The following is a 20294-nucleotide window of genomic DNA, read 5'->3' on the forward strand; positions in this document are numbered from 1 at the left end:
TTTTTGAGCTACTGCAGCCCTGCGGTATTTTCGAACGGCAAAACGTCGGTCACACTGCAAAGGTGTGGAAATCTTAGTTTCCACAAAACGAGCAAATATTTGCATTTTTCAAGCCCCCAAATTGGCTAATTAGAGTTTTCATTGGATCGAATTTGCCACCGAACACCCGAAACGGAAGTGGCTGCTTAATGTTTGTTGTGTTGCCTGCTGCGGGTCGAAAAGTGTGACGGGCGGTGAGTGTGCGGAGAGGTGTGAACTGAGACCAAAACCGAACTGAGTGTGTTTTAAATCGAAGTCGCAGTGGGAATAGAAAGTGCCTGCACAGAGATACAGAGTATTGTTGCGATTCTGTGCAAATGTTTCAGTGCGAAAATCGCGTAAAGTCGCCCCAAAAGCCACACACTTACACAGCGACGTCCGCGTACTTGGGTGCTGGGGCGTGTGTGTGAGTGCGTGACGGTCTAATTTGCGTTGGTGGGGGCCCAAAGATATACGTATACGTATGGCATATAGAGGTGCCCACGTAAAGCCCTCAGGTCGGAGCCCCCAGATAGTGCCACCAGAAAGGGGCGCATTATCGACTAATCTCGCCGGGACAGTGTGAATGCATCTTGCGGGGGTGACTTGGGCGTTACGCCCTTATCGCCGCACTGTGGGTGTCGTTTCCGTGGGGTGTGGTCCAGACGTCGAATACCAGTCGTGCATATCACAAAATAATTCAAATAACAACTGGGTGTTTGTGGATAAGAAGTCTCAAATGGATAAGCATCTCTTGGAACCTATGACAATACGTACCAAGATATTGTGACTCTTTTTAGTCAACGGATTAGTGCATTAGTGACACATTTTCCTAACGCCTATTCGACAGCCTTCAAATTAACTAATCAATAAAACATTGAGAAAAAGAAGCTAAAATATACTTTTCATCCATTTTAGTAGTTCCAAACAGAAAAATCACTTAAAATTAACATTTACTCAATATAATCTGAACCAGGGTAATCCCATCCCACATTTTATTTTAGAGAATTTGGACTACTAGAACAGATCTATCATAATTTGATTGATATAAAATACTGTTTTGCTTGTACTGAGCTTATTTCCATTTACAATTAGCTTATAAGCTTATGGAAAACTTTACTGTGGTCTTAAAAATTGTCTTATATCTAATTTTGTACTTACCTGATTATTTTTAATATAATCTTTAGACATCCGATTTCCATATCAAATCAAATTATTAATTTCTTTTCTTAATTGCTTATAAGATTAAATAGATTTTTAATCGGTTCAATATTAGAAAGCTTAGCTTATTTAAATTTAAATAATAATAAGAAAAATAAAAAATAAGCAATGTACAAACTAATTTTTTATCAAAGTTTAATAATATAAAATCAATAATAGTTATTTTTTTAAATTTTTATTTTAATTTTTTTTAATCTAATTTAAATTATGTATTTCAGTCGATGAGGACACGCTAATTTACGGGTGTGCCAAGTTGGAGATAATTGTTAATTGCGCCCGACCATGCCGCTGCCCAAGAGATCGATAGAACCCGTGCATGTGGCCCGCTCCGTCTACCAGCAGGATGAGCTGCAGTCCGTGGAGCTTGAGACGGTCACCAACACAACGCTGACGAACATCATCCGGCAGCTGTCCTCGCTGTCCAAACACGCCGAGGATGTGTTCGGAGAACTGGCTCGTGACGTGGGCAATATCGGGGATCGGGCCAACTCCTTGCAGGCGCGCATCGATCGCCTGGCAATCAAGGTGACCCAGCTCGACAGCACCGTTGAGGAGGTACCCCTGACGGACATAACTCGCAAAAAAGCGTTCAAGTCGGCCAAGGTATTTGACCAGCAAATCTTCTCGCGCGCCACAATGCCGGCGCCCATGATGGACACATATGCTCAGTGCGACAAGCCGCCGCCGCTGGACAAGCTCAACGTCTACAGAGACGATGGCAAGGATGGACTCAAGTTCTACACGGATCCCAATTACTTCTTTGAGCTGTGGCGCCAGGAGATGCTGAAGGACACCGAGCGTGTGATGCACGACAAGGGCAAGAAGCTAAACAGACCGCGGCAGGAAGGAGGAGCCGGCGGACCGGCTGGACGTGGCAACAAAAAGCAGAAGACCAAAATAAGGGTGCCGCACAACACGCGCGAGCAGCAGCGACAACGTGCCCTGGTGCACGGCGAAACATTGATGCCCAACAACGTCATCTACCGCACACCAAACTCGATGGTGAACGAAGAAGCCGGATACGGAAGTAAGTACTTCGCAACGGGATTGGTTATCGGAAGAGCCAAGTACTCAGTGCGAACCAAATTGATAGGATGTTATTGGAACGTTTGTTTCACGCACTGAATATTTGCACTTGTCTTGCAATCGAATGGTATATTTTAATTATCAATTATGTCCTGTCTGCCCGTGTAGTTCAGCTAGTCAAAATACAGACTGTGGGCGAGGCTGACATCGATTTGCGGCAATGCACTCTCGATGCGCACCACCAAGTTGTCGGTAATATCCAAGACGTAGGTACGATGATGGGGCCCCTCGTAGCTTTTATATGCGCCCGGCTGACATCCCACGATACAGATGTTCCCGCCATTCATTCACCTACTTCACTCAAAAGCTCGCTAGTTTTCGATTCGCCTCAAAACCCTGATCGAGGATCACTAATTCGTATTATTTTGCAGTTGCTCTAGTTAGAATTAACCCACATTATCACGACCCAGAGTAAGGTGACCGACTCAAGGTTTCCAGGGCTTACAAATCCGTCACATAATAAGCTCTCTATAAGATATTTTGAACAGAAAAACACACAAAAAAGGTTGAAAATGTTTTTGTGTTGATTGAAATATTCCGTAAACTTAAATATTTAAACATTATCCCAAAAAATTGTATCTCAGTTTTTTTTAATGCAATTAAAACAATGACTAACGAAAAAAACACTTGAGGCATAATTTCTTTTTTGACAGAGAAGAGTCATTTTAACCCTGAACCCTCAAAATAAATGATTCTCTAATTTTGATTGAGAGATCATTTCGACTAAAAACAATACCTCTTAGTGACGTAAACAAGGTCCCTAAAACTTTCTACTTCATACTCCGAATCGTCGACCTTTTTTCACAGCTTTTGTTTATTTGCATGTCGTTTTAAAAAAATTTTTTTCTGGTTTTTCGTTACGATATTAATAAACGTAAACTTAATTAGCTCTGTAATTTCGAATGGATCAATCGCGCATAATCATCTCATTTACAGATACTATAAAGCCTTATAATATGCTTTCGCATTTGGAGAATAACAGTAATGTCACCAAGCAAACCGCCGTTGCGATTGCAGGTTAGACATCCACACACCTTAAAGCAAGCTCAGCAAAGACTATAAGTGTTCTTTCACACGCTTCTATTCTATTACTTTTCTAGCAACCCCTTTTGATTTTATTAGCATATCTGTGTACAGAGAACTCTCTATTCAGACTAACAGTCAAAATCGCGGTGATTTTATGAGTTTCGTGTTCATGCAAAGTGCAGATTTTTTATCACAAAACACTGTAAAACTAGACATTTCCTACTTTGTAATGTTTAAGTAACGTGTATGCACATTATGGTTACAATGTGTTTTGCATATTGACTAAATTCATTTCATACTCGCGATTTATGATTGAGCCGCAGTTTTTGTTTAGGATCCTCCTATCTTTCTGTTGTAGTCCAGTCAATTTCCATATCTACGTCTACATGTCACTCTGCAGCTTTACTAATTCCTTTCTGTCGCCACATCTTGTTCTATGATAGTTTCTCTAAATTGTTTTCTGTGCAGCGAGCTTAAAAAGACTGCAAATCGGAATGACGTTTGTACTTATCAAAATTTATATACGAGTCCAGCGGCCAGTCTCACATGCACAGAAATTCTGAATTGCTTGTAATTACATGTCTTAATGTTCCTCAAGTGTAATTACACAATAATTGGCGTGTTTTTAAAATGAGATGTGTGTCCTGTAAAAACGTTGCTTGCCTTCAGCGAAAGTCAATAGCTCTAATGTTTCCCATCCGTTTTTTTAGATATGGGAGTTTACGATACTCGTCCACCTCGACCTAACTCGATCGAGTTAAACCGAAGCTACCATTCCGAACAGATCGATGGTAGTACCTACGAGCAGCTTCCTCCCCAGATGGGCAATCAGTATGCGGCCACCTTCGGCAACGGAATGGGTGGCCCCCAGCAGATGCACATGCAGCATCAGCAGATATACGACGCAGGGCTGTATCAGTCACACGCGCTGTACGGCCAAACGGGCCAGGGTGTCATGTCGCCGGAACCCATCTACGGACCGGGCACACCATCGCGGAATAAGCCGCGTCCCTCGCAGCCGCCACCGGCTCCGCCGTCGAATGGCAGCGGTGGAGGCACGCCCACAGCCTCAAATGCCAACACTCCGACCCGGGGTAGAAGTATGTCGACCAGTCGAGACGCCTTGCCACCGCCTCCGCCAGTTCCAGACGTCATTTCACCAATGTCCGCCATGAACGGAGGCAACAGCGGCCACATGGCGGCCAAACTGCTTGGCCGGGCAAACAGTTCGTCGGGAGCTGGATCTCCGCAGATGACCCCCAACAGCGTCCAAAATGCCAATGATATGGTCATGACGCAGCTGAGCAATACTTTCCACAGCATCGGGATGGCGGGCAACCAACTGAACTCCCTTAGCGACTTGCCGCCACCACCGCCGGTTCCAGATCAGGTTTGTTACATTGTTTTTTGATTAAATCTCAATTATACATAACTTATGGGAATCCCTTGCAGCATTCGCCCAAGATGTCGCCACCTAACGCCGCTCCACCGCCGCCTCCTCCACCACCACCTGTAGAGGAGGGAATGGGTAGTGGCAACCAACACACGCTGCGCCCGCACCAAATTCTGCCCAAATCATTGGCCAACGGTGAAATGCAGCCTGGCCAACAAAATGGTGTGCCCCACATTGTCGCACCTAAAAAGATGTTGCCTCCATTCCACGACCCACGCAATGATTTGATGAAGGCCATTCGGGATGGTAAGTAATTCCATGAAATATCGTTAATTAACATCGCTTTAATGCTAAAGATAGGACGTTCAAACCTTCCACGCATTTAGAAGCCAACTTTTTAATGTGGAGTTTTGTACTTACAAATCTAAAACAAAGTATAAATTGGGGAAATAATTAATTAAGTGCCCCTAGGAATAGAATGGCAAGATTTTGTCACTTTATAAAATGCCATTGATTATAACTGTGAATCGTAGAGTATGTTAGATTCGTCGGAAAGTGTGTAACAGGTAAAAAGAAACGTTTCCGACCCCGTAAAGAATATACATGTTTACATACGTATATTCCTGATCAGGATTACTAGCCGTCTGTCAGTTTGTATGAACGTTAAGATCCCGGAAACTATGAAAGTTAAGGATTAAGCATGTAGATTTTAGAGGTTCTTGCGCAGCGGGGTGCCATTCCCACTCTAACGCCCATAACACTAAAACTTGGTAAAAGTGCAAATTTAAATTGATTTTATCCAAATGCTGAGAATGGTTCCAATCGCATTATTTTAAAAGTTATGACCAGGTTAATCAGGCTTTGACATGATCAATAGTACCACTACCATCCCCTTGGTGCCGTAGCGCGCTAATATTTTATTTTATTTAGAACAGAGCAACGGGTATCTGATAGTCGGTTATTAATCAAAATATTATTTTCAGGTATTACTTTACGCAAGGTTGAAAAGTCGGAGCAGAAGGAAATCGAACGCAACGCGGCGCCACTGGATGTGGCCTCAATCTTGGCCAGACGTGTGGCTATCGAATTATCAGAGTCCGAAGATTCCGATAGCGAGGATGACAGTGAGGGCTGGATAGAACCAAATGAAACATCGGCTTGATCCCTGATTAACTCGTTAAAGCCCGAAATAATTTTAAAAAACAAAAAGAAAAAGTAATTCCAAAGAGAATTAATCCATACGATGGTCTAAACCAAGCGTGGTATGCAATTGGATTACACAAAAGCACCAAAGCTTTTCTACCACCCTTTAAACAAAATACATCTAATCCTAAATAATATATCTAAAATCAAAAACTTTAATAGAATTGTATATACACCAACGAGTAATTATCGTTAAAGTAATCGCTATAGTAAACGCATTTGAACTTTAAGCCTAGACGACAATCCAGAAGAAGCGATTCGTTGTTTTTTCGCTTTTCTGGGAGTCAAGGTCTAAATAGATATGGGCTTCTGTATCATAGTAGTCGGTGTTTGGATATTAAATTATAAATAATCGATATTATCACTGAACTCAATCCTACCCCAAACTTGCAATCGATACGATTAATAAAAACACTTATCCAAAACGAAAATTTAGAATTTTGTAAATACAAATACATTAAAATATCGAACTCCGTAGCATTTCAATATACTCAACAAGCTATGAATTTTGTATTATCCTTGTGAAAGTTAAATACCTGTATAATTAATAACATATGTTTCACGAAATAAGCAGCCATGGATGTGTGGTTAAATAAGCGAACATTAATGTATGTAATTTTTCTTTATATAAAGTAAAATATATAATATAAATAAAGTAATTATACTCAAAATTAAAAGAAATAAACTTTCGTGTTCTTGAATTTTCTTTTTATTGTTTATTAGTAACTTTGACAAGATTTTCATTGGTAATGATTAAATACCGGAAATTGTAGATGTCAAATTAATTTTAAATCTTAAGGTTTTAAATAGGATTTTTTTCAGAAGGAATTTTAACCGGATTATGGTTACATATTCATCTTAATGCAGAAGTGTTTAAACCAAAAAGGAAAATATTTGTAAAACGAAAAGGCCTGGGCTAGTTTTTTTTACTGCCTCTTACGGCGTAAAGTTTTTCTTAATAAATACAGATTTAAAGATAATAAAACTTCTTTTCAAGCGCATTTTGCGGAATGGAGTGTAAGTTTGTACCGACAAGGGTAGCAAGTTTTTTGGCATACTGGCAAACGGCAGGCACACGTGTGGTGCCCGACCAATTGTAGTACAAATGGCACATCTTATAGGTGAGCTTTTGCATTTTTTCGGGGCTGATACCCATGTTACTGTAAAGGACGTTGTAGCTCGTCGGCGACACTGTTCCTTGGCGAACTTGTTGCGAAACCAGATAGAAATCGTAGCGCTCGGGGAGAGTAATAACGTCGTCGACGACAGTTCCAGGCGGTGGGTTTTGTCCATTGAGAAAGAAACGCGCGTTCATCGATTTGGTAACCACAATGTAAGCTAACTGCGGTGGAGCAGAATTGGCTCGCTTGTATTCCGCTTCCAGTTTTTCTATGATGTCCTTCACCTCATACTCAAATAGCTGCTTTAGAGAACCTGAGCTGACACCGTCGCGATAAAATACTATACGGGCTGGCAGCTTCTTATGCTCTCGATGATACTGACGCAGGGCCTTCCCTATCATTGGCCAAAGGGTGTTGGACAGCACATCGAAGGCACTGCACTCCGAGACGGTGCTGAAGTACGTAGAATTCTGTTGAAGGTCCATGGAAGCGACCAACGCTCCGTAGGCCCTCTTGCGATCACGTGTGCTCTTCGCAATGTCAAATCCGATCGTCATTAACCCAGACAAAGGTAGCTCGATCATCCAGGGAGTATATCCCAACTTGCAATTCAATTGGATTGCTATTTTTGTAGCGATGCTCATAAGGCTACGATTGGAAGCTGTTTTAGTGGTCACAACTTGAGTTGGCACAGCTCTATCAACATATCCTCTCTTTTTAATCGCCGAGTATCTGAAATTAAAAAAATTGTTTTGTGTGTATTTTAGCTCAGATAACAGGTATTTCAACTATACATTTTTTTATATGCATATGCAAGAGGTGATTCAATTTATTACAATCTCCATATTTTGTCAGAAAAACTAAAATGATTGAGTTATACAAAAAATTGGACATAAATACCTTTCAACGTTGATATTGGGGACCAGGCATAAGATCAGTTTGAGATCCATCCGGGCACAATCATCCAAAGCTCGCACATATGTGGCGGTGCGATCGTCATAAATTTTGACTCTAGAAATACAATTATTTATAGATAGAGTAAAGGATAACAAGAAAAAACAATAGGCATCCGAAACCACTCATTACGGATTTCACTCGATCCACAAAGGATTGGCGAATCCGTAAGGTTAGGTATGGGTGCGTTTAATATGCTCACTCCTGAGGGTTTCTAATTCTGAGACCCATTCCACTAGCTGCTCTGAACAAATGCTCAAGCAAATTTCTTAGTTCACGAGAATTTTTCTCTGGAGCAATGACTGCCCAGCGATCGATGCCTTCGGATGGAGTGGTAAGCATCTTTTGGTCTCTGAAAGATCTTGTCCAATCGGCGTTTTCCCCAGCCGGAACCCTGAAAACATTATTTTATTGGACCACATTACGTTAGAATTTCCACGGACTCACTTTCCCTGTTGGAACACTATCTTCTGCGGTTCGATAATGCGGCCTCTTACTACCGTGAGATTCTTGTCGAGATCCATGTTCCAGTCTTTTAGTACTTTCACACTTTCTGGAGTGCTTTGCAAGCGGTGGTTGAAATTTCGCAGTCGATCTATGCGTTGCTTGGGATTCATTCGCGTGTGACCATGCATGGCTCGCATTAGTCTGAAAATAAATTATCCATATAACTAAATTGGGACCTAAACAAAGCTATTTTAAATCTACTATGCAGCAATTCACTTGGGGTACACTAATCACGCAAAGATCATTTTGTCAGATCCCAAGAAAACAGGATAAGTGTAAGCGAATCAAATACAGTTGCATCCTTTTAAAACTCTTATCCCCAGTAGAAAAGAAAGTAGGGCCTGTAGACATAAAGTAAAACTCCACAATAAATATACATTTGATAATGAATTTAAAGACTTCAATTTAAGACTTCAGGGCCTAGTCGTGTAAAATTTATATTGACTGACATAAGGAAGTGATTGTGATTTTTGCAGTTATGTAAGCAAGTGAAACTTTAAAACTTCAAAAGGTAAATGATTTCAGTCAGAAGTTTGCAACGCAGTGATGGAGACCCTTCCGACCCCATAAAGTATATACATTCTTGGTCAGCATCACTAGACGAGTCGATCTAGCCATGTCCGTTTCTACTTAACCTAGTCTCTTAGCAATCGCGATGAAACATTCCCAAAAGTTGTATTTGCAGGTAATATATAAGTCGGAACGAACCGAATCGGACAACTATATCTTATAACTTTCATTAGAATGATCAAAAAAAATATTTTTAAATAAATTTAAGAAAAGTACATCTTTGGTGTTTTTGACATATTAGCTGACAAATGTGACGAAAATATGTTATACGATCTTCTAAATAAATGCACTATATAAATTTTTCTAAACAGCTAAACACAGGCACATTGAATTGCAGCGTGCCGAACGTAAAAAATGTTAGTGTTTTTATTTAGTAGATCGTATAATACATTTTAGTCACAAAAGTTGATATCAGAACTTTTGTTTGTTGAAGGTGCGATCGTCACTAGATTTTTACCTCGCTAACAGGTGTTTTTGTTTGATATCAGAAGTTTTTTGATTTAAGCATCAATCATAAAATTAGTCTACTCTCCCAAAAGCCATAGAACTTAAGTTTCTGATATGGAACTGTTGATAGCAATTTAAATGATTCCAAGACTTTGAAAAAGCGTTTGGATACGCACATACAAACTTCAATGTTGTCCAAAGTTGAGGAATCTCAAGGGCTATACAGTTTAAAGATTTAACAGAGATCGTTTTTGTAACGATGGTACTTAGACAAATTATGTTTAGAAATTCACAAGCAACGGGTGTATAACTAAAGATTCTTATATTAAGCTGTTAAACATCAACTAAAATGTCCAGGACCTTAAAATAGAGTTTGGATACGCACAAAAAAAGTTAAATGCTTAGGCAGTGTTAGATGTTCTGAACTGGTAAATATATCCATTCATGTTTATTAATAACTTTAAAATGTGACTTTTTACAACGTGTCGTGTGTCAAAACTTGAGGAATCTCAAAAGCTATACACTTTTATGATTAAACCAAAATCGTTAAAGTCGTTTTTGAGAAATAAAAATAAGCTAAAAGATCTGAATAAAATAAAAACGTTTGCGCATAATTTTTAAACGGTGGCATTTAGACAAATCATGTTAGAAGGCGTACAAAGTATTTCCAAATACCTTTCTAACGACCATATAGCACAAGCCTGTAGCTTTAGTAGTTCACAAGTTACGGGTGTACAAAATTTAGCATCTGTGCATTTATCCCCGACGGCCCCAACAAATCATATTTTCTTAATTTACACTTTTACACTTTCACAGCTCTTTCTTCCAAAGCAATTTCTTTTTTTTTAAGTCTTGGTATGCATATTCTTGGATTTCCTGCGCAGAGCAAGTTTGTTTCAGCAAACTAACGCCCATTAAAAGGTTATAACCAAAAAATAATCAATATTTTGCAATTTAAGAGAGCTTGCGCTCGGCATGCCCCAAATCAAATGTTTTCACTAATACGCCATCAAGCCGCCAAGGGCGCTATAGGAAATATGGCGACATAGAAGAAGATAGGTGGCGCTATAGGCTAGGTGTGTTTGTGAAAATAGCAGTCCCTTAAGCTGAGTAACGGCTTTAGCGTTAGTTATAAATGACTACAAAAGAGGTCTTTAAAAGAATTTTATTCAAAGTTAATATAAAAGTTACTCAAAGATTTTGTTAGAAATAAAAGTATTCGACAAAAATAAGTCTTTCCAAAACTAATTCTTTTGGAAATATCTCGAAAGCCGCACATATTTCTCACAGAATAAATACTATTGCTCTGAGAAACAGGCAAACCCTTTCTTTTTACTGCTGCCAAGACTTTTATTTTTTCAAAGACATTTAATTTGATTTTAATTTGAAATTCCTGTCATCCTTTTATTTAACTTTACTTTTTAAAATCTTCAATAACAGCTATGAAAAACTTGTTATAGATAAAAGTCAAACGTAACTGATTTTATATAAAAAAAAAAAAAGTTATTTGGGACTTTAAAATACATTTTTAAGTCGCAAAATAAATGTTTTTTGATAAACTATTACATTAGGAGTAACCAAATGTATATGTAAGCTTAGACATTTTTTTATCAGGACTTACAGCTGTGTTCATTGAAATAACAGTGCACACGACCAGCACGTATAAAATCGAAAAACACTATTATAAACACAACATTGAAACTAAACTTAGATACAACAGTTTTGATTATTTATTTTTAAATAATTTAACTGTTTTTTCCTGTTGGGCAAGAAAGACTGAATTATGGTGTTCATTGAAATAGCAGTCTTAAAAGAAAAATATGATAAAGTTCAATATGGCTCATAAATAACTTAATTCTACTAAATATCGATTTGATTACGACACAATATTTTTTTGTATAGCCTTTATTGGCTATTACAGGCTAACACCTAGGTGGCATGGAGTCCACCAAGCCCTTGTAAGGTTTGCGGGAAATCTGACCCCATCCCTCCTGCACAACTTGCCAAAGCTGCGGCTAAGAATTCGGGGATTTCTTGGCAAGAAAACGCTTATGTTCCTCGATAAGTTCTCAATTGGATTTAAATCCAGGGACTGTGCTGGACACGGCATTACGTCAATTTGTTTTTGGCTAAACCATTCCTTGACCAATTTGTTGGTGTGTTTAGGATCATTGCCCTGCTGAAATGTCCATATTTAGGAAATTTCATCATCAGTATACGACAGAATTACGTTTCTCAGTATATTTACGTAAACATGTTGGGGTCCATGATCTCATCGTATGGGGCCCAAACCGCTGTATGAGAAACATGCCCATACCATGATTTTAATGCCACCTGCTTAACGGTCTTGAGATTTTGTTTTGGGTGGTACCCGGTGTTTGGTGGTCGACGGGCATACTATTTTGAACATGTTAAACCAAAAAACACCAGCTAAGACTCATCTGTCCAAAGGATATATCGACCTTTTGAAAGTGGCTAGTTCAAGTGGCTTTTGGCAAACTACAACTTGTCTTTGAGGTGTCTTTTACAAAGTAATGGCTCCTTTGGTGGATTTCTAGCATTCAAATTTTCATCGAACAGACTTCGGAGAATAGTGCCATCCCTGATTCCCAAGCTCAGATCCGCTTTTATAGTCCTGCAGGATGCAAAAGGATAAGTTTTACTGAAGCGCACTTTCCGAACGTCCTCTATAATTGTGGTTTTCCGCATCGCATAACGTTTTTCGGGCTTCGGTTCATAATTTATGGCATTGTAAACCATATTGGCTGGACATTTTAAGGGACACTGAATATATTGATACGTTTTGCCCTCCTTTCTAAGCTCAATCAATTTTTCCTTTCTTCCTTGAAGCAATGAGGTCCTCTACCCACTAAAGTTAATTTTTTTCTATAGTTATAGTGTATTATGGTTCAATTTATAATAATGGTCTTCATTAAACCCAATTTTTACCAAATTACAAACATTTTCGGGACTTTGTCTGGAAGAAAATCAAAAACTGCTATTTTAGTGAACAGCCCAAATGTTGTGTCCATGTGCAAAAATATGAAAGAAACCCAAAAACAGACCAAATCTAATGTGGTTTTTGCTTGTTTTGTAACTCTATGATCCATTCTACAAAAAAGAAATGTACTAGCGATCAACTAACGAAAAGGACTATGCTGATAAACCGTTATATAGTTTCGCTTCTGTCGCACTGCTATTTTAATGAACACAGCTGTATAAATAAATAACTGTTCTTTTTGGTCACATGCACCGCGTAAATACACAGCTTGTACCCGAAATGTGCGAAATTCTTGGTAGGGGAGGTCAACTAAACTATTTGATTATTAGGATAGAAGGGGCAAAGTGATTTCGTAACATATCCTATCTGCTAAACGTGTGAAGTAAATAAACTTGTGCAAAAGCATATATGTGTCGAAAATCTTACTGAAAGTTTGATCGCATATCGTCAGTAAGACCAGTCACTCGGCAAAGCTCAGGAATAAGGACCACCAATTCACTGGCGTTGGTTTTTTGAGCCGAGTCTCTATTTTTCGATATCAACAGCGGCTGATTATGATCCCGTATGCGTATGTTATATTTCTGTGGGAAAAAAATAATTTAAATAGTAAATATTTAATTTCTTTGGAATATGAAAAAACTTACAGTGAGATAGTACTCCACAAAACTGATGTCCCTGCCCTTGCAACTGAATGTTGACTTCGGAGTTTGCCCAAAGTCAACATCATTGATACGATAAGTTTTGTTATTATAATCGGTTAAGACAATCAAATCCAAAACATTCACGCGGAACTCATCCTGGTGTCTAGCAGGATTTTGCGAGCAACGTCGCAAAATATCATAAACCGTTTCAGTGCGCATGACTTTGTGAGTTATCTCGGTGGACAATAAGATATCCTTTTCGTGTTGCCGGATGGATGTTTCATAGCCCGGCCACAGTTCCATTCTGAACTCTCTAATTTCGACCTAAAATTTAAAATGTTTTAAATTATTTCAGCTGTTTTAAAATTACATTTTACCTTAGCTCGCGGATCAAAGAGATTGCGACCCACTAACTCCAGCTTAAGACCTTTCATCGAGCGGCGCAATATTAGATTTAACACTTGCAAAAAGCGAGGCTCTGCAGTAGATATAAATCCAACAAACTTGACTGATATTTTGTAATCAATATCAAGTTTGGACTTCCCAGCAAGCACGGTTAATTGCTGATCGAATTTTCGGGTGGTGAACAGTTGCAGACCGTCAAAGAGGTAGCCCGATCCCAGGATGTTAGCATGATTCGACAGTACACCCATCCGGACGCGAGGGTTCTCAATGCTTGGCTCGAACTCCACGTGGTAATGTACGATTCGCCACTCCGGCTTAGTATTTAGTCGAAAGAAGTTTGTTTCCAGCATTACTGGTTTTCCGTCAGTTCCTTTTTTAGATACCAAGTCAGCTGGACGGGAATTCACGATCTCAAAGAAATCGCCCCGCGGTTTACGCTCTGGAGGGCCACGCTCCTCTCGCCTGGGAGCTGGATCAGGAACTTCTCTCTCTCGATCATGCGGAATGTCGCCGCGCTCGACACGAGGATCTGTTCTCGAAACATCCGATGAAGCCCCTTTGAATATTTTGCTTTGCTGTATAAGATAAGATGTAAATTAACTTGTGTTCTGTCCTACAAAACCAAAAAATTAATCATAGTTTTGCTCAATGTTCGCAAAAAAAGAAATGAATTGTGTTTTAAATATAAAATTTTGTGACGAAGAATTATTCTACATTTGACCAAATAATTACATTTATACGGCTCGATTCAGCAAAACATTGAAGTTTTTACCTTCACAGGCATTTTCTTTTGCGGCGGGCCATAAGGGAGAATGTGAACTACACTTAGTCAGGGGTAAATCATTTTTCGTTACCAAAGCAGAATACAAATTTCAACTGAATGTATCGGCTCTCGTTAAAGACTATCAATTGACCTAAGAACAGGGGCGTTATAATGGGCGTAGCACTTTCTGTCCGCTTTAAACTTTCCAACGAATCTAGTATACCTCTACAAGTAGCGGCCCTACTATCAGAGTCGAGTTAAAGGGGAGCGCAAGGAGGAGCAAAGCGAGCCTTGTTTTTTATAGCAAAACCGGGAACTTTGAAATTCAATTACAAGAAAACCATGTCCGACCGCCCAGTTCTTTTTGCACGTAAATTCTTAAGAAATCGCGGTCCATCGAGGACAATTTTTTTTTTTGCAAATTTCGGGGGTGAGCCCCCTAATCTAGAGTATTACCAAAAAAAAGTAAAAAAAAACTACATTTACACTTTAACACTTTCACGGCTCTATATCCCAAACCAATTAGTTTTGTAAAAAATCAAAATTAATGTACTTGACACCATACACGTATTTTTGAAAGTTTATTGGGTGAATATCCTGAAAAAAAATTATATTCCCAATAGTGTCAAAAAACACCGAAGCTATAATTTGTTTCATATTATTTTCCCACCAATTTTACGATCGTTCCTATGGCAGCTATATGTTATAGTCGTCCGATTTTGATAAAATTAAATTTGAAATTCTGAACTAATTAAAAAATGTTATTTCCAAGATGAGGAAATTATATGTTTAAAATCACCAAAGATATAATTTTAAAAAAAAAATTCGATTACTTCTATGTGAGCTATAAGATATAGTTGTCCGATCCGGCTGGTTCCGACTTATATACTACTTGCAAAATTAAAGAAATTTATTAATTTATATTCCCTGTATCCATTGTTGTGATTTTTTTTTAATACTTTAAGTTCAAGATGCTAAGTGCGCCAACAGTAAAGATATTTACTGTATGTAGATAAAATAGTATGGCTGCAAATCATATTTTAAACAAAATCCAACTCGCAAGCCTTCCAATTTGGCGGATATTTCGTTTGGGAAGCGTACTCTCTTTTTAGAGAGAACGGTACAACTACTATATGAAAACAATATACGCAGTTTAAGTTAGGAAAGAGATAGCGATACAACATATTAGCCAAATTAGTTTGGCATTATCTGCTTAATATATTTATTCTCCTTAATAGCCCTTTAATTTATTAGTGCAACAATAATAGCATACATGTGTATGTATTTAAACTGGCACTTGCCCCTTCTACTCATCAAAAAAGATTTTTAGGTGTGCTTTTCTGAAAAGCATTCTTTGAGCCTGCATTATACGCAATTCTTGGAAAAATAAAAAAAGAGAGATTGATGGAGATACAAAAAGGAATTATAAATAAAATACATAGTGTTTCTAGTTAGAATTTGCTTATGTTGTCATCTATCCTCAATATTAAAAAAAAGCGAAAAGATGAAAATGACGATTTAATATGTACATATGTACATATGCATATTCGTGGAACAAAATTGATTTCCTTTGAAAGAAGCGCATACACAGCAGAAATTTGAGATGAGTGTATGCTTGCAGAAGAATTTTACTGCGAAATTGTACACTTTCTTACAATGTGCTGCCCAGAAAAGATTTGCTTGCTCCTTTTTCCAGAAATATCGAAAGCGGCTTTTTGTTTGTTTATTCAATTTTGATTATCAGTGTTTCTCTTTGGGGGTAGGCTTCGAAAATAAGAAACACGCAAAATCTTGTTTATACTAACACACTCACATTTTATAAACGCGTCTAGGGAAACTATGTTTGTATGTTTGGTTGTATACAATATGTAGACTTAAGCGAGACCCCATAACGGAATTTAAGCGAATGTGCTTATGGAGGCAACAATTTTACCGTTTCTAAATAGTTAATATATGATAGAATAATGTACTTACCGGTCCATCTCTATTGCCTCGGGAAGTTGAGGGTTCTTCCTCATCAAGTGGACGCCTGCGCCCACGTCCCTGATCATCAGCCATTATTCCAGCTTTTTAAAAACTTAACTTAACTTAAACTCACGAACCGGCGAAGAATGAAAGAGACTTTGAAAACGACGCGCTGATTTGGTGTTACCAGATGTAAAATATTTTCAGCGTGACCGCGGAGTTATCGATATGTAATACCATCCTGCTCTAAAAAAACACTTTATACCAAAGTCCAAAAAATTTAAGCCTAGTACTCACATCGACGAAAACCGCGAGCTAACCATAGGAGTGAGCGAGAGGCAAACTCGCAGCTAACGTTTTTCGTCGGGTCTGTTTTTCAGATAAGCTAAGGAAATACCAGAAAAAATACCAGATTTCGCGAGTGAATTTCGATGATCGCCGTTAGCCGCGGCCCAAAGAATAAGAAATTTTATCTTTGCCGGTGTTTGTGGGAAATTTAAAAATTAAAAATGGAAAAAAATTGCCTAAGGAGGTCAGTGCAGATGAAAAAGGACACCTAATCCAAGCTGTTGCCCGTTATTGTGGGATTTGACCGACAGGGAGCAATACCACAGCGGGGCAAATCCGCACAATAGTTAAAGTGCTGGAGGAGATCCAATAGATAATCCCAGTGGGAAGGAACATGGGACATCGCTCGATCTCTCCATTGGGGAACCACCGGACTCCACCTCCACCAGCTACTTGGCAGCTAAAACGGAGATGGACGACGCGCCGGCTTCTATAGGGAGGAGGAAATATGGTCGTCCGCTAAGGGGCAGCTGGAGGAGCAATCACCAGCTATTACTAGGATGCTGGGCGACTTCATGCAGCATCAGGCGGAACAACCCCGTTCCCAATTCGGCTCCCACATCCTAAAGGTTCAATATGCCTATTGGGATTCGGAGCTGGACTACAGATGACGCGGGAAAGATGACGAAGCATCCGTGGAACGAGAAAGAAGCCTTAAACTTATAATTTCCATAAATAAAAGCATTCGTTTCATGTATTTTTATTTTTATTTCTTTGTGCACCAGCAGACTCTTCTTTTTTAAATTGCTAGATTTGATTTGTTTTCTGTTTGGGAACAAGCCCAGCTGCATGACAGTAAGACCATGCCACATGCATTGCGGGTGAACTTTGAAAACTTAGGTCATACTCCAAAGAATAAGATTTTTCGACTAGTGAAACTTTTAGCCGATCTGAGTACTAGGCTTTACCACTAAAACTAATATTCTCTTTCTTGTAATATATTTTCGAGCTAAAGTAAAGTAAAGTAATATAAATTTACCAGAAAAACACTTGTTGTTCAAAAATAAATAGCAGTTTTACCTTAAACTACAGTTTTATTGTTTCTTAAATTTAGGGCAAATAATCGCTGCTGAGCTTTTTGTTCTACTTACTATAAGGATAGAAACTAATGATATTTAATAGGTCTTGTCCGACAGTCAAAGATTTGATACATTTATAGAGTTATTAGTTAATACCATACGACTTTGGTTAAGTAAAAGTTGATCTTACGATCAACTAAGGAAATACCAAAAAAATACCTGGAAATAAAATTGGAAAGTCCGCTTAAAATCGTTCTTGCGGACTTGTTCACATAGAGAAACGCTAAAGCCTATCAGCTCGGCATAGGCAAACCGTAACCGAGGACGAGCATATTCAATTGTTTCGAAAAAGAGCAAAATAAACGTAAAACGAAATAAAATTTGACGGGATGTTTTCAGCGCCAAGTTATTATTTCATTGCTATTAGCAAATTAATCAATGATAAGATTTCTGTTCAGCCAAGCGTAGTCAAAATTCAAAAAGGACAATTGTGGACCAACAGTGACGCCAAGAGAATATTCACAAGTAGAACCATTTAGACCTTTTTAAGAATTTATAACACCCTCTTCGCACAAGGTTCTTTTTAAGTATTTACAACAACTTCGCATATGGTACTTTGACTGTATCCACTTTTTAAGCAACAATTTTTCTGTAGATAAATAATGTACGTTTTGGTGCAACAGGTGCCAGGTCTTTCCAAGAAGGACATATATGTTAAGGGTTGGTAATTTCCTTAAAAAATCATAGCAATATTAGGGATCAATTGTTGATTTCCGGGACGTTTCAAGAGAAACATCGATTTAAACATTGATGTCATCTGAAATCAAAAAGGAAAAGAAGAAACTATTGACAGATCGTTTAGATAGTCATCTGGGGCGGAAGGAAGCTGCGGTGGATTTTTACCATGAGTTCTTCTTTGCAGAACAAAGCTTTTGTATCAACGTAAGCATTAAATATATTTATTTCTGATCCATTTTTTGAAATTTTTTAAAATAATTTTTTATACTTATAGTAATAACAGTTTATGGAATATTCTTAATTTGTTTTCAAATTAATTTGGTATATACCAAACTTCATTATTTAAGTTTCAAATCGTTGCTAGAGCCTTAAATACCACAAATACTATTGCGATGTCGGTCTGTACACGGTATTTTCAAATACTTAGAAAACAACCACTTTGAACAAAGTGTAAACAAAAAGTCAAGTAAAAATGGAAGATATAGAAAAATTTTCAAATATTCTGAAAGACTTTGAATATTTTAGAGACTTTCAAAGTTTTCTTAGTCCCAAAAACAATGCCCGTAAGATTACCCAAATAAAGAAGACGCATCCGCGTTTCAACCCTCTAACTGACCTAAATGAGCACAAATTTCGATTGAAGTACCGGTACACGAAAGAAAACCTTCGTCGGATTATTGAAATTGTGCGGGACGATCTGGAAATTGAATATTTTGAGCCATTGAAAAGAGAACAAGTTCCAATAGATCTACAAATCTTATCCGCAATTCGTCTGTGGGGTGGAACTGAGGTAAACATTTCTGTATGCTTGACTTGTGAATTTGTGTGTACACCAAAAGCGCGAAAGCACACTATTTTCAAAATTTGAACAATAAACTGATTTTACTGTTTTTTAGCACCCAAAACTAACTGCAATGGCCCATGGCGTTAGTTTACGTACTTTGGCGAAAATCACAAGGCGCGTTGCTTCAGTTTTGTCCTCGAAAGCTTCTCGGTATATCAGAATGCCGGCAACACTCTCCGAAAAGGAGCGAATGATGTGTTCCTTTCAAGCAATTGCGAATATGCCACAAGTTATCGGGGCTTTACTGCAGACAACAGTTCGATTTCAACCGGAAAACGTAGCAACGGAAGATATTGATGGGGAAGTCCTTTCTCCCACATTCACAAAGGAGGAGGAGCTTCACCTCCAAATCGTTTGCGATGCAGCCCATAAGATAAGAGACCTTGATATTCGTCTGATCGAGGAAAATTCAATGCTCACAGACACCGAGATGTTCGGTCTGTCTAAAATAAAGGAGCGGTTCGAACAGAACGAGTTTCGTGGTCGCATTCTGCTGGGAAATGAAATGGTCCGCTGTTCGTCCTCCCTGTTCACACCAGTTCGATTTCCAAGAAACCAACCCGAGGAGCTCTACAACCACGCCCACTCAATAACCTATGCCTCGGCCAGAAAATGTCTCAACCTATTGATGAGTCGCTTCGGCATTCTTGGCACTGAAATACACGGCTCCCACGGATCCGCCAAGCAAACGATAACGGCCCTATCCATTCTGCACAACATGGCCATGGAGTGGGCAGATCCCAGTATTGGTAAGCTAATATTGTTTATGACACAACCTCAAGGAATCTTTATTTTAATACTTTAAATGTATTTCCCCAGATACGGAGCAGAACATTTCGCCATTCAATTCAACCTTCTTCAATTCCATAGGAAGATCACCGAAATCCGGGGAAGACAACAATAGGAGACAATTTATAAAAACTCACTTTGCATCCTAATAATTATAATTCTTATAAGAATTATTCTTGAATAATTTTGAATTAAAATCTACATATGTATGTATGTTCTAAGTCTGTCTTTTTAA

General features: G+C 38.6%; 3 protein-coding genes across 6 annotated transcripts; 2 read left to right on the plus strand and 1 right to left on the minus strand.

Moving 5' to 3' along the window:
• The first annotated feature begins 30 nt into the window (after window positions 1-30).
• On the plus strand, window positions 31-6648 carry SCAR (wiskott-Aldrich syndrome protein family member 3 SCAR). 4 transcript variants are annotated; one of them, XM_017089303.4, is made up of 7 exons: window positions 31-233; window positions 1458-2266; window positions 2434-2535; window positions 3262-3342; window positions 4062-4741; window positions 4804-5050; window positions 5728-6648. In XM_017089303.4, exons 2-7 carry the CDS (start codon window positions 1522-1524, stop codon window positions 5904-5906), a joined length of 2034 nt encoding a protein of 677 aa, XP_016944792.3. In that variant the 5' UTR covers window positions 31-233; window positions 1458-1521; the 3' UTR covers window positions 5907-6648. The 4 variants fall into 4 exon arrangements, with proteins under 4 accessions (XP_016944792.3, XP_016944794.3, XP_016944795.3 ...); XM_017089305.4 differs by lacking the exon at window positions 3262-3342; XM_017089306.4 differs by lacking the exon at window positions 2434-2535.
• piwi (P-element induced wimpy testis) lies at window positions 6634-16494 on the minus strand. Its single transcript, XM_017090039.4, has 8 exons — window positions 16331-16494; window positions 13566-14168; window positions 13192-13512; window positions 12974-13128; window positions 8470-8670; window positions 8225-8416; window positions 7969-8079; window positions 6634-7800 (listed from the first exon to the last, which is right to left on the minus strand). Exons 1-8 carry the CDS (start codon window positions 16412-16414, stop codon window positions 6918-6920), a joined length of 2550 nt encoding a protein of 849 aa, XP_016945528.3. The 5' UTR covers window positions 16415-16494; the 3' UTR covers window positions 6634-6917.
• A 2351-nt stretch (window positions 16495-18845) lies between these two features.
• On the plus strand, window positions 18846-20280 carry LOC108008392 (putative nuclease HARBI1). Its single transcript, XM_017072240.4, has 3 exons — window positions 18846-19216; window positions 19323-20019; window positions 20090-20280. The coding sequence occupies exons 1-3, from the start codon at window positions 18899-18901 to the stop codon at window positions 20206-20208; spliced, it is 1134 nt and encodes a 377-aa protein (XP_016927729.1). The 5' UTR covers window positions 18846-18898; the 3' UTR covers window positions 20209-20280.
• The last annotated feature ends 14 nt before the right edge of the window (window positions 20281-20294 follow it).

The sequence above is a fragment of the Drosophila suzukii genome, chromosome 2L (genome assembly GCF_043229965.1).
Source record: "Drosophila suzukii chromosome 2L, CBGP_Dsuzu_IsoJpt1.0, whole genome shotgun sequence".
Taxonomy (NCBI): Eukaryota; Metazoa; Arthropoda; class Insecta; order Diptera; family Drosophilidae; genus Drosophila; species Drosophila suzukii.

Coding starts and splice junctions, on each gene's coding strand:
- SCAR (XM_017089303.4), top strand. CDS start 1,522: ATGCCGCTGCCCAAGAGATCGATAGAACCCGTGCATGTGGCCCGCTCC. Junction 2,267..2,433: donor CGAAGAAGCCGGATACGGAA/GTAAGTACTTCG, acceptor CTGCCCGTGTAG/TTCAGCTAGTCAAAATACAG. Junction 4,742..4,803: donor CACCGCCGGTTCCAGATCAG/GTTTGTTACATT, acceptor AATCCCTTGCAG/CATTCGCCCAAGATGTCGCC.
- piwi (XM_017090039.4), bottom strand. CDS start 16,414: ATGGCTGATGATCAGGGACGTGGGCGCAGGCGTCCACTTGATGAGGAA. Junction 13,129..13,191: donor TTGTGGAGTACTATCTCACT/GTAAGTTTTTTC, acceptor TTTTTCCCACAG/AAATATAACATACGCATACG. Junction 7,801..7,968: donor CCCAATATCAACGTTGAAAG/GTATTTATGTCC, acceptor TTTTAATTTCAG/ATACTCGGCGATTAAAAAGA.
- LOC108008392 (XM_017072240.4), top strand. CDS start 18,899: ATGGAAGATATAGAAAAATTTTCAAATATTCTGAAAGACTTTGAATAT. Junction 19,217..19,322: donor GTCTGTGGGGTGGAACTGAG/GTAAACATTTCT, acceptor ACTGTTTTTTAG/CACCCAAAACTAACTGCAAT. Junction 20,020..20,089: donor GTGGGCAGATCCCAGTATTG/GTAAGCTAATAT, acceptor GTATTTCCCCAG/ATACGGAGCAGAACATTTCG.